General features: G+C 61.2%; 3 protein-coding genes across 6 annotated transcripts; all 3 read right to left on the reverse strand.

The window, feature by feature from the left end:
* Positions 1–219: 219 nt before the first annotated feature.
* Positions 220–5,150, reverse strand: FBLIM1 (filamin binding LIM protein 1). Of its 4 annotated transcripts, none has more exons than XM_042022207.1 (9): positions 4,834–5,149; positions 3,532–3,848; positions 2,555–2,772; positions 2,041–2,174; positions 1,838–1,949; positions 1,579–1,748; positions 1,308–1,486; positions 1,094–1,211; positions 220–775 (listed from the first exon to the last, which is right to left on the reverse strand). In XM_042022207.1, the coding sequence occupies exons 3-9, from the start codon at positions 2,745–2,747 to the stop codon at positions 662–664; spliced, it is 1,020 nt and encodes a 339-aa protein (XP_041878141.1). In that variant the 5' UTR covers positions 2,748–2,772; positions 3,532–3,848; positions 4,834–5,149; the 3' UTR covers positions 220–661. The 4 variants fall into 4 exon arrangements, with proteins under 4 accessions (XP_041878141.1, XP_041878140.1, XP_041878138.1 ...); XM_042022206.1 differs by having other exon boundaries at positions 4,733–5,149; XM_042022204.1 differs by having other exon boundaries at positions 3,532–5,149.
* Positions 5,151–5,719: 569 nt separating this feature from the next.
* TMEM82 (transmembrane protein 82) lies at positions 5,720–9,209 on the reverse strand. The gene is made up of 7 exons (XM_042022203.1): positions 9,126–9,209; positions 8,694–8,920; positions 8,538–8,610; positions 8,148–8,322; positions 6,996–7,404; positions 6,236–6,423; positions 5,720–6,123 (listed from the first exon to the last, which is right to left on the reverse strand). The coding sequence occupies exons 1-7, from the start codon at positions 9,137–9,139 to the stop codon at positions 6,058–6,060; spliced, it is 1,152 nt and encodes a 383-aa protein (XP_041878137.1). The 5' UTR covers positions 9,140–9,209; the 3' UTR covers positions 5,720–6,057.
* On the reverse strand, positions 9,113–11,462 carry SLC25A34 (solute carrier family 25 member 34). Its single transcript, XM_042022208.1, has 5 exons — positions 10,767–11,462; positions 10,159–10,224; positions 9,663–9,815; positions 9,438–9,572; positions 9,113–9,346 (listed from the first exon to the last, which is right to left on the reverse strand). The coding sequence occupies exons 1-5, from the start codon at positions 11,220–11,222 to the stop codon at positions 9,182–9,184; spliced, it is 975 nt and encodes a 324-aa protein (XP_041878142.1). The 5' UTR covers positions 11,223–11,462; the 3' UTR covers positions 9,113–9,181.
* Positions 11,463–11,487: the final 25 nt, after the last annotated feature.

An 11,487-nucleotide genomic window follows, 5' to 3' on the forward strand; every position in this document is an offset into this window, starting at 1 on the left:
CACTGCGGCACATCGCCAAATCCCAAATCCACCCTAAAAACCAACTCACCTCTCCCCCAGGTGACAGCAGCATCTGCCAAATCGCTACACTCCAAAATCAACTGTTATGGACCTGAGTGACCCGACTCTTGCCACGCCTAGAAAATCCAAAACCAGCTTTTTTTCCTTATTTTTAAACTTGGATTTGATAGGTTTGGAATGCAGGGTGGATGAAAGGAATGAGAGTTTTTAAACTTGGGGTTTTATTTAACTTTGAGTAACTAAATCAGTGCCTGCTCTCCACAGAGAGAAACACTTCAGTGAAACCCCAAGGAAGCTCAAGAAGAAAGAACCACCACCCAAGAAAACCAAACTGGCCTTGAAAATGGAATTTAAAAGAAGAAATACAGATTAAAACCTTCACTCCTCTGCCATTGCTGCTCTGTCAGGGCATTTTATGTTCATGATGAGTGCAGAGCTGTGCCGGGACATATCCACAATTCTCCACCCCGCCAGCCCACCGGGTCAGGGTCCTGGGGACATTTTGGTGATGAAAACCCAGTTCTGCAGTAATTTGGAGGTGCAGCAAGCACCCAGGATCAGCCACAGGGCGTATCCCAGTGGGAACACCCCGTTTTTGGTGTCTGGCACTGGAAGAGGGAGATTGATGAGCTGCAGGGTCTCAGCAGGATGACTCGTTGCGCCAGCGGACGTGGCAGGACTTGCAGAGGAGGTGGTCGTCCAGGGGGTAGCACCCATTCTCTGTCAGCTCTGGCGACAAGGGCATCCTGCAGCTCTGAGGGCAAGAGGGGGAAAGGAAGCCACATTTTAGCGGTCCCTGTGTTGTGTTACATCCTACTTTCCCTGCAAAACCCACCAGCACTCCGAAAAAGTGACAAATTACATCAAAAGTGTGCAAAGCTGAAGCTCTCCAAACACATCATCATCATCACCACCACCCAATTTATTTATTTTCCCTCTCCCCATTACTGGTAAGATAAACCGGGGGCTAAAAAACAACCGTGGGTGCTGCCATCCTGCGTGTCTGTGCTCAGCCAAGGCTCAGTGCCACCTCCTAGGCTTTGGGGGCCCTCCCCAACCCCCGGGGCCATACCTCACAGCGGTAGCAGCTCTCGTGGAAGCTGCGTCCCAGGCACTCGATCTTGTAGGTGTCCTCGTCCTCGTGGGGGACAATGGGGCGCTCGCAGGCGCTGCACACCGCAGCGTATTTCCTGATGGGAGCAAGCGGAAGCAGTGTGAGCCTTGCCGGGTGACGGGGACAAGCCAAACCCAACTCCCAGTGTGGGAGACACTCCCCCACTGCCCACCTGTAGAAGTCGGGCACGCAGTACACGTCACCCTGCTCATCCACAGCAAAGCTCTCGGTGCCGATGGCCCGGCTGCACGCAGCGCAGGAGAAGCAGCTGGGATGGTAGCCCTTGCCCAGGGCACGGATGATATGCTCCGTGATCAGCCCCTGGCACTTGGCACATTTCTCCAGCGTGGCCTGGAATTCAGGGAACACATGCCATGAGACACCAGCCCATGCCCCAAGGGATGTTCCAAGGGTGCTGGTTTTCCCTGAAGGAGGATGGGTACCTGGAAGCAGGTGTCACACATGGGGCACCCATCTCTCTGGAAGTAGCGCTGCCCGGCCAGGAGCCGGTGGCACGTGCGGCAGGTGAAGCAGTCAGGGTGGTACTGCTTCCGCATCGCCTCCACCGTCGGCTCCTGGGGCCCCAGCACTTTGTGGCAGAAGGCACAGATGTCTGCAAGAAGCAGGGAGAGTGATTCGGAGCTGCGTGCCTCAGTTTCCCCAAGTGGGGATGAGCCTGTGCACAGCTGGGTCTCCCCTTACCTCTGGAGCTGTCCCTCTCTGGGTACCCATTTGCATCCTGCCACTGCTGCTTGCCTGCTTGCTCCTGGCAAAATGTGGGCGGCTTCAATTCAGCAGGGCAGGTGGAAGGGGCCTGGCAAGTGGGGAAGGGCAAAGCCATGTTACTTATGCCCTTGCAGGTGGGGAAACTGAGGCACTGGGGGTCTTCACCCTGTTATCCTCACCTGGAGGGTGGCAGGTGCTGCAATGTCCAGTTGCTGCAGTGCCAGACCCAGCGCCTCCGCAGACAAGGGCTGGGGCACTTCAGAGAGGGTGAGGACCGGTGGGGATGAAGGTACAGAGGCCACTGGGTGGGTTTCTGTGGCAACAGACAGATGTGGGGGGTTTAGGGGATCAGTAATGTCCGGTAACACGCCATCATGATAACACCCTGTCACAATAACGCCCCAACAGCTTTGCAGCAGCGCTTGCTGACCTGCCCCAAAAGCAAACGCCATCATGGCCAGAGGGGACAAACAGCACTGATAAGCACCCGGCAATGGAGAGCAAACACTGTCCTTCCCCAGGAGCTGCCAGATCCATCCCGGGATGGGTGCAGGGATTTAGGGAATAACCCCCCCAAAAATACCCCCACATCCCCTTCTGCACGCGCATCCTTTAGCAAAGTATCCCCACAACCTCCTTGGCCCCACCATCATCCTTCCCCACTGCTCGCAGCCCCCCATGGACACCCCTCACCTCCATTGGGCAAGGCAGGGGGTGACAGCAGGATCTGGGGGTGATGGGTGCCAGGGACCTCGGCACCATCCGGCTGTGGCTCCCGTTGGGTTTTCTCCTTGGTGGCCACGTCCCTCCGTGGTGGCACGAGGGTGATGAAAATGGACGAAGCGATTCTCTTCTCTGCTTTCCCCGGCAACATCGCTGAAGCCATGGAAGGGCTGGATCAGGGGTTAATTCTAGGGAAAATAAGAAAAAAGGAGAGTAAAACTCCCGGGCGCACTGGCAGCTCCTGCAGCCGTGTTGCCCTTCGGCATCAACCCGCCTCCCTTCTCCCGGAAAGGGAGAAGGAACCCCGTCCCACGTCACAGCAATAAATGGTCTCGTGCCTGGGAGGACACAGGGTACAGAGTTCCTGGTGAGGCAGCAGCTGGTATCTCCCATTTTCACACCTCTGTGGCCAAATCCCACCTTTTCATAAGCGTTTGAATCCCCTGTATTTCCTCTTATTGCTCTCACTCACCTGTGATTAAACTCCCCATGAACAGCAGGAAATAACCCACCTTTCCTTTTAAAAAACAGAGCTGCAATAGGATTTTGCTTTGGCAACCCCTTTTTTTGAATGTTTCTACATCCCCATTCCCTCCCTCCCTAACTCCAATTCCCTGCCAGTCATTTCCAGCTCAGCACAACCCCCCTTTTATTTCCCCAGGTGGGTAAACTGAGGCGCTGTGCTGTGAATCACCATGTCCCCGACATCGACACATCCCCTGAGCAGCACCCGGCAGCACAGGCAGGATGCACCCTACCCTGAGAAACCCTGCTCAGGAAGGAAAAGGGCTGTTTATCCAACTTCCCAATGGGAAAAGCAGCTGGGGCGAAGCTTCACCTTCCCAAATGGAATGGTTTGAAGGGGGGGAGCCCTGAGGCTTTAGTCAGGGCGCTGTGTTGGTGAAGCAGGATTCATCCCTGAGGTGAATCGGCAGCTTGAGAAATACCTGTGTGATGAGTTCCCAGTCTCATGCGGCTCCGCTCCCCCAAAATCCCACTCACGGCGGTCAGCACATCCTTTCAGGGGCAGACAGACTCCCCGAGGTGGGGGAAAAGCTTCGGGATGTTCCTGCCGGTGACTTCAGCCTCTGACTCAAGCAGGGAAGGGATTAAAGAGGAAAAAGAACCCCGAGCACTTCGCTCCCTCTTTCCCTCCCTCCCCGCCGGCAAAACCCCGGACGGGCTCCGGCGCTACCGGCCTTCGCCCAACTCCTCACCCACCGGAGCCGCCGCTTTTCCTCCTCCCCAGCAGAGCTGCAGAAAACTGGGGGGAAAAAGAAAATAATAATCATTTTAAAAAACCAACCTAAAAAAGAAAAAAAAAAAAAAAATTTCTCCGGGGTTAATGAGAACCATGTGCTCATCGCATTCCTCTTTGTGCCGGGGCTGACGGCATCCCGGCGGCCCCGTGGCGGCACCCCCGGGTCCCCCCAGCCGGGGGCCACCGGGCTGGTCGAGGCTTGAGGGGTGCATTAATGGGGGTCCCCCTTCCCCATGTAGCTCCATCCTGGTTTGGGGTGGCCAAGGCCACACTGGGAGGGAACAGCCCCAGTTTCCCTAAAATCCCCTGGGATGGGAGCTCAGGTGGGATTGATGGGGATAGGGCCATGTATGGGGTATCCCCACACCCCCCAAAAGTAGGATGGGACACAGCCCTCAAGAGCTGCACCTCAACTCTGTCCCCTGCCCCGGGGACCTGTCAGAGGGTGCCCCGAGGATGCCCAAGGAAAAAGGGATGGGATGGGGGAACACAACGCTTGGTGTCCCTTCTCCCCCCACCCCGAGTGGTGCCACTGTCCTCTTGTCCCCCACCTGGGGGGTGGGCCTTGCAGCCCCCCTGCCATCCCCTGTGTCCCACCACGCAGCCCCACAGCTCCCTGTCCCCTACCTGGGAGTGCCCTGTCTCTTATGGGGCGGTGGCCCCACTGTGTCCCCCTGCCTGGGAGTCCCCCATCCCCTCCCTGGGAGAGTCCCCAGTCCCTTCCTTGGGGGTGGCTCTTGGTCCCCTTGTCTCATCCCAGGAAGGCTCTGCAGTCCTTATCCCATCACGTGGGGGGTCCCGTGTCCCATATTGGGGTGTCCCCTCTCCCCTTCCTGGGGTGGTCCCTACCTGAGGTGGCCCCGGTCCCCTACCTGGGGGGTTCGTACCTTGCGGGCGAGGTTCCCTGCCCGGGGGGTTCGCCTGCCCGGGGGTGGCCCTGCAGCCCTTCGGGGGTGACCCTGTCCCCGTCCCCGTCCCTGTCCCCTACCTGGGGAGCCGGTGCGGGTCCCTCCGTGCTCTCCGCGGGCGCGGCGGGGGCAGCGGGAAGGCAGAGCCGCCCGGCATCACCGCCCCTTCCTCCCTCCTCCTCCTCTTCCACCTCCCTTCCTCCTCCCCCCTGCCTGCCCCACAGCCCCGGGCGGAGGCAGAGGGGGGCACGTGTCCTTAGGGTGCCCCGTGCATCCCGACTGTCCCATGCACCCCAAAGTGCTCCATGGGTGCCCCGTCTGTCCTCAGGGTGCCCCACCTACCCCGGGGTGACCTAGGCCCCGCGGGTGCCCTTATATGCTCTGGGATTACCCCCTCCCAGGTGAGGGCCCCACACCCCCTCAGGGCACCCAGCCTCCCGGCGTGCCCCATGAGCCCCCCCATACACCCCTGGGGTGCCTGTGTACCCCGATACAGCCTTAATACCCCCACATACCCCCAGGATAAGCCCTATCCCCCCAATACTGCCCCAGTTACCCCCCATACAGCTCCATCCCCAAAATGCCCCGTATTTCTTCTGTGTACCCCCAGGACACCCATGTGCCCCCCTAGAGCCCCAGGGTGCCCCATATACCCCTATAGAGCCCCTGGTGCCCCCAGACCCCTTCCTGCTCCCCCCCGCATTGGGGGCCCATGCCCAGGCAGCCAGAACCCCTGCTTCCCAAACTGCACCCCACCTTCACAGGGCCTGTTGCCCCCTGGCACAGCACAGCAGGCTGCAGGCAGGGGGAAACTGAGGCACAGGGGTACTTCCCAGAGGGTCACCCCACTCTGCCTCAGTTTCCCTTCCCAAGGAGGAGTTCTACCCACTTCCCTCAAAAAGCTGTACCACCACCATCCCAAGTTGCCTCTTCGGCACAACGGGACCTCAGCTTGCTCCGCCCATGGATTTTGCTGGAAAAAACTTTATTTTCTGAGATTTGTAACCCCCTAGAGGCCCTGTGCTGTGACAGTGTGGCCCTGCAGCCAGCGAGGATGGGACACCCATCAGCATCCTGCAGTCCCACTGGGATCAGAGAACAAACCCCAGCAGTGCTGCAACCTTATGGGGTCCCCCCAAAAACCAGGGGCCATGTGAGTCTTTCCCCCCGACCTCCTCCATCCCGTGGATGCCTTCCAGGAGGCCTTTTTTCCTTAGTCCCCATGGGGGATCTGCAACGGGGGGATTCTGGGGGTGCCCGGTGAAGCCACCCTGAATTTCTGCTGTCTGGTTACACCCCGCGGCTCATCGGGACGTCTGCTCCGATCTGGATCCCGATGAACTATCCAAGCGAGGCTGATGGGCAAAATCCTGTGGGAGATGGAAAGAGAGAAGCAGAAAGGTCCCCACCGTGGCCTCGGGGCTGCCGCCAGCCCCTCACCCTCACGCAGCGTCATGGCAGGGAGCTGTCCCCCCCTCTCACCTGCCTCCAGCAGGACTCCAGCAGGACCCCGGAGCAGAGCAGGCACCAGAGCTCCCCCAGGAACGACACGAAGACGTGCAGGATGTCGGTCCATCGGCCCACGGTGAGGAGGAGGATGAAGAGGCCGCCCATGCGCACCACCACGGTCCGGAACACCAGCCCCCTGCCCGTGCTCTGCCGGGGCTCCTCTGTGAGGACACGGCATTGGGGAGCCACCACAGGGACATTGGGACCTTCCCAGCCCCACAATGGGGACACCAAGCATTCCAGGGGTGCTATGGGGTGGCTTCACATATAGCCCATGTACCCGCTATACCTCCAGTACATCCCGTGGACCCCCTATACGGTCCCAGGGCACGCCAGGTACCCCCAGGACATCCCACATACTCTCTATACACCCCCAGTACTCTCTATGAACGCCCAGGATTTATATACATACACCCTCTACAGACCCCCAGGACACCCCATATATCCCCAGAATGCACCGTATACTTCCTACAGACCCCCAGGATGCCCCATATGGGCACTATACACCCCCAGCATGTACTATATATACCACCTATACAGCCTAAGGACACCCTGTGTACCCCCTACATACTCCCAGTACCCCCCATCTGCCCCCTATACAGCCCCAGGTGGCCTCCAGTGGCCCCACACACCCCCAGCATCCCCCACATACCCCCCATTACACCCCCAACAGACCCCACACAGCCCCACGTACCCCCCGGAGCCCCCCAGAGCGGGCCAGCCCCCCACGCACCCTGCATGTAGACGACCAGCAGGGTGTAGCAGATGGTCAGCGGTGTCCAGAAGCGCACGGCCTCGCTCGTGGACAGGAAGTCGCGGTTGATGAGTTCCACGGCGGCCAGGTCGGCCACGGCGAAGGTGAGGCCCAGGGCGTTGCGCAGCAGGCGCGGGATGCCGTGCCCGGCGGCCAGCAGCAGGATGCAGACGCCGCAGTAGCGCGCCCGGCTGTGCAGCTCGTACAGGGCGCAGACGTGCCGGGCCAGGCGCCGGGCGTGCAGCGCCAGCAGCCCCGCCAGCCCCGCCGCCAGCGCCAGGTTCCAGCTCCGGTGCGGAGCCCCCTCCAGCAGGAAGCTGAGGCCGCAGGACACCCCGCAGCCCAGCGAGTACTGGCACAGCAGGTAGAGCTGGCTGCTGTGGGCGCCCTGCAAAGCAGCACGGGGGTCGTGGCATCACGGAATTGGTGAGGTTGGAAAAGACCTCCAAGATCAACGAGTCCAACCGTTCCCCCAGCACTGCCGCGTTCACCACTAAACATGTCCCCAGGTGCCTCATCCAAGCATCTGTTGGACCCTTCCCAGGACGAGGCCTCCAGCACTGCTCTGGGCAGTCTGTGCCAGTGCCTGAGTGCCTTTTCCATGAAGGATTTTTCCCAATATCCAATCTAAACCTCCCCTGGTTCAGCTTGAGGCCATTTTCTCTCATCCTGTCCCTTTTTCCCTGGGACCAGACCCCAACCCCCACTCCTGTCAGGGAGTTGTGCAGAGGCAGAAGGTCCCCCCTGAGCCTCCGTTTCTCCAGGCTGAGCCCCTTTCCCAGCTCCTTCAGCCGCTCCTGGTGCTCCAGCCCCTTCCCCAGCTCTGTTCCCATCTCTGGATATGCTGCAGCCCCTCAGTGTCCTCATCACAAAGGTCCCAGAACTGGAGGTGTCCCAGCAGTGCCAGCACCGGGGACAGGCACTGCCCTGGGCCTGTGCCCATACTGGGACCAGCCAGGTGCCATCGGCCTCCTGCCCACTTGGGCACACCTGGCTCAGGTGCAAAGGGACACACGGCCCCCTCCACAGCACAGCCCCTCCATCCCCTGTGGGTGCTGAACAAATCCACGATTTCCCAGCTCCATCCACACCACACCTCACCGTGCCTCAGTTTCCCCCATGCCACCTCACCTTGCCGAGGGAGAGGACGGTGGAGACGGCACGCAGGGAGAACTCCAGCACCACCAGCGCGGCCACACGGGAGCCCACCAGGGCCAGGACACAGGTCAGCACCAGCACGTGCAGCGGCTCCAGCAGCGGCCGCTGCGACGCGATCGCCTCCTTCTCCACCTGCCTCTCCGGATTGCTGGGGACAGCAGGGGAGGAATGCTGAGCCAGGGGGGATGTCACCCAAAATGGGGCGACAGCCTTAGTGACATCCCCCTCTGTGCTTTGCAGCAGAGGCTGCAGCCCCTGCCCTGCACCCCTGGGTGCCAAGAGCCATCCCCCAACAGCAGATCCCAAAATCAGATCCCCAAAACCAACCTCCCTCCCCCGAGGGGACGAAGGACTGGTGCTTACTTCACGCACTGGATGTAGAGATAAACCTTCAGGAGGCTGCAGAGCACCGAGACGGCACAGGCACCCACCAGCCCTGTGGGGAAAGGCAGTAGTGGGTCACTGGTGTTCCCTGGGCTGTCCCCAGGCTGTCCCCGGGCCACCATCGGGGGATCTCACCTTGCAGGAGTGCATCCAGCAGTGCCCAGCCCCACGCCAGCCCGGGCAACGCCGGGAGCCAGGACCCCAGGGAAAACATTTTCAATGGAGAGAAGCCACGGCGTAGCCAGGCCCCGGCTCCAAGGTCCGCGGGGCGGAGGCGGGGAGTGGCCCCCCCCCCGGCTAGTAAATCATTATTGCGGCAAGCCAGGGCAGCTGGAGCCCCGGCCGGAGGAGATGAGCTCCAGCTGCCCCGTGGAGGTGAAAATTAGGATGAGAAGAGGGATGAGATGCACATGGAGGGGCTCAGGGACCACCAGCACCTTTAACTCCCCCCCCACCCCAGCACTGCCATTCTCCTCTCCACCCTAAGGCATTGCAGCATTTCAGGTCCTGTCCCCCCACCTCTGCACCACCCCAAAGACCCCGAAACAACGCCAAAAATAGAAAAACCTCTTTATTAACATCGGTGGTGGTGGCAGGAGTCTGTCCTACAGCCCTGGGGGCTGCTAGTGCTGAACCATGTTCCTGAGCTTGTCCCAAAAAAAGAGGCTGAGGACGGTGTGGGGGCCGAGGCGAAGGTAGACGGCACCGATGCCCTTGTACAAGCCCAGCAGCCCCTCTTTGCTGGAAATTTGCAGGATACAATCCAAAAAACCCCGGTAGAGCTTGCCCTGGGGAGAGAGGAGCCAGCTCTGCACCCCTGCCGGATGCAATCCCGGGAAAAGCCGTGTGTTCCCTGAGCTGTGTCCGGAGTGGCCTTACCGTGCCGTCGGCATCCACCGGCTGGTTGTAGAGACGGGTGCTGATCACGTCAAAAGGTGTCATCGTGACAGCCACGGCCACACCGCTCACCATGCCCCCCGCCAGCACCGCCGCCCAGCTGCCCTTCCTGAACCACTGCGGGAAACGCCGGCGTCAGCTCTTCCCAGCCATAAAGGGGAGCACGGGGGGCGGGCGGCGGCCAGATCCGGCACATTTCCCGCTCACCTGGCGCTCGCAGACCCAGTCCTTGGCGGAGGCGAAGGTGGCGAGCTGCACGGCCGAGCCCACGGCCACGCGGGGCACGGCGCCTGTCACCCCCCGCCACAGCCCCACCACCCCGTGCTGCTGGTAGATGCTCCTGAAAGCGCTGGAGATACTCTGGGGAGGAGAGGAAATTGGGGAAAATGGGAATGGTGCATCCCACCTGGCCAAAATTTCCCACCCCTGTTGGTCACTGGTGACACGAAGCCACTATTGGCTTTGGAGAGATCTCAGGGGGTCTGCATTCTCTGGATTCGGTATCGCAGCCCCACGTGCCTGTCACACCCCCTCTGTTCTCGCTCTGTTATTTATAGCATCATTACAGGGCCAAGCGGCCAAACAACAGCTTTAAATTCCTGCTGACCAAAATAGCATCATCCCTGCTGAGTCCCGGAGCGTGCACAGACAAGGTGCCACCAAACCCTCTGTGTGCCCCCACCCCAGCTCTGTCCCCACTCACCTCATGGTTGTGCTGGTGGCCCACGGCCATGGCCGACAGTGTCTGGGCTTGGAGGTGGGTCTTGACCTTGGGGGGGACAATGCCAGGTGACAAAACCCCCCGGTGCCCTCGCTGGAACCGGCTGTGGTCCCCCCATCTTCTTCTCAGCAGATTTTGAGGGGAAGTTTCAGCCCCTCAAACAGACGTGGGGGACACAGCTGAGTAGCCAAGTGGGAACTCCAGACTTTGAACCCCGTTTTTTTACCCCTCCCACCCAGGGCAAAGGGACCCTGCAAACACCCACTGCTGGAGCTCTGCAACCTCAAAAAACTGGGGAGACCCTCTAAAACGGGAGTGGGGGGAAACCCCCGCAATTTCTTTTAGGGTAACTTCCTTATGGGGGAGTTCTCTGCTGGTTTTCTGAGGGGGATTTGGGGGAGAAAGGAGGGGGATGCATGCACAGGGCAGCCCCACATTTTGGGGGGGTGACGCAAAGCAGGGGACGAGGGAATGCACCAAGACAGTGTTTATAGGATGCAGCCAAGATGCCGAACCTTTGGGGGGGGGGGGGGAGCGTGTCCCCAAAACACACCCCCACCCCACGGCTTTTGGGGCGGAGCAGCACTCACCAGGTACGCGGGGCTGCCCACGATGGCTCCCACCGCCCCGGCCACGGCCCCGGCGGCCACGGTCCCGCCGGGATACCCGGTCCAGCCGGCGTCCTCGGCGTGCGAATAGCAGTAGAAGCGGACACCGTTCATGAGCCCCTGGTAGAGCAGCCCGGCCGCCAGCCCCTTCTGCAGCCCCCGCAGCCCGTCCGCCCGGCACACGGCCACGGCCGCCCGCAGCACCCCGCGGTAGGGCCGGGGGTACGTGCCCGGGGGCTGCAGCTCGCCCTGCAGCTGCAGCCGCGTCTTCACCACCTCCAGCGGATTGGTGAGGAAGCAGGCCAAGCACCCGGCCGTGGCCCCCAGCACCAGGTCGATGGCCGGGGGTACCCCCCCGGCCGGGGGGCTGTTTGGGGGCGGGTACGGGAATTCCTGCGGGGAGTCAGAAGGGCAGGGGCCGAGGGCTCCCGCCGCCATCCGGCACCTGCCCGCGGGGGCGGCCCCAGGCTCCACCTTCCCGAACAACCGCAGGGAAAAAAATCCGGGGGGGGGGGCGAGAGCGAGCGCCGCCTCCTGCAAACCAACCCCCCCCAATCCAGCCCCCAATTTGGGGAAGGGATGTGGGGCAAAGGTCGGGGCTGGGGGTGCGTGTCCGGCCGCCCGGCACCGGCGCGCCCCGGCAGCCGCGTCCAGCCGGGCCCGGCCTCACGTGATGGTGCTGCCCCGGCGCAAACAGGGAAAA

The sequence above is a fragment of the Corvus kubaryi genome, unplaced genomic scaffold, assembly GCF_017639235.1.
Source record: "Corvus kubaryi isolate FWS band 111438036 unplaced genomic scaffold, C.kubaryi_AGA036_p1.0 37189, whole genome shotgun sequence".
Lineage (NCBI taxonomy): Eukaryota > Metazoa > Chordata > Aves > Passeriformes > Corvidae > Corvus > Corvus kubaryi.

Excerpts from the sequence above, each read along its gene's own strand:
- FBLIM1 (XM_042022205.1), bottom strand. The coding sequence starts at position 2,747 with ATGGCTTCAGCGATGTTGCCGGGGAAAGCAGAGAAGAGAATCGCTTCG. Across the intron at positions 1,950-2,040 it reads CAGCACCTGCCACCCTCCAG|GCCCCTTCCACCTGCCCTGC; the intron begins GTGAGGATAACA and ends CCCACTTGCCAG. Across the intron at positions 1,487-1,578 it reads TGTGTGACACCTGCTTCCAG|GCCACGCTGGAGAAATGTGC; the intron begins GTACCCATCCTC and ends CCTGAATTCCAG.
- TMEM82 (XM_042022203.1), bottom strand. Across the intron at positions 8,611-8,693 it reads GCTGGATGCACTCCTGCAAG|GGCTGGTGGGTGCCTGTGCC; the intron begins GTGAGATCCCCC and ends CTTTCCCCACAG. Across the intron at positions 6,424-6,995 it reads GCTGGTCGTCTACATGCAGG|AGGAGCCCCGGCAGAGCACG; the intron begins GTGCGTGGGGGG and ends GTGTCCTCACAG.
- SLC25A34 (XM_042022208.1), bottom strand. The coding sequence starts at position 11,222 with ATGGCGGCGGGAGCCCTCGGCCCCTGCCCTTCTGACTCCCCGCAGGAA. Across the intron at positions 9,816-10,158 it reads GCCACCAGCACAACCATGAG|AGTATCTCCAGCGCTTTCAG; the intron begins GTGAGTGGGGAC and ends TCTCCTCCCCAG. Across the intron at positions 9,573-9,662 it reads ACTGGGTCTGCGAGCGCCAG|TGGTTCAGGAAGGGCAGCTG; the intron begins GTGAGCGGGAAA and ends CGTTTCCCGCAG.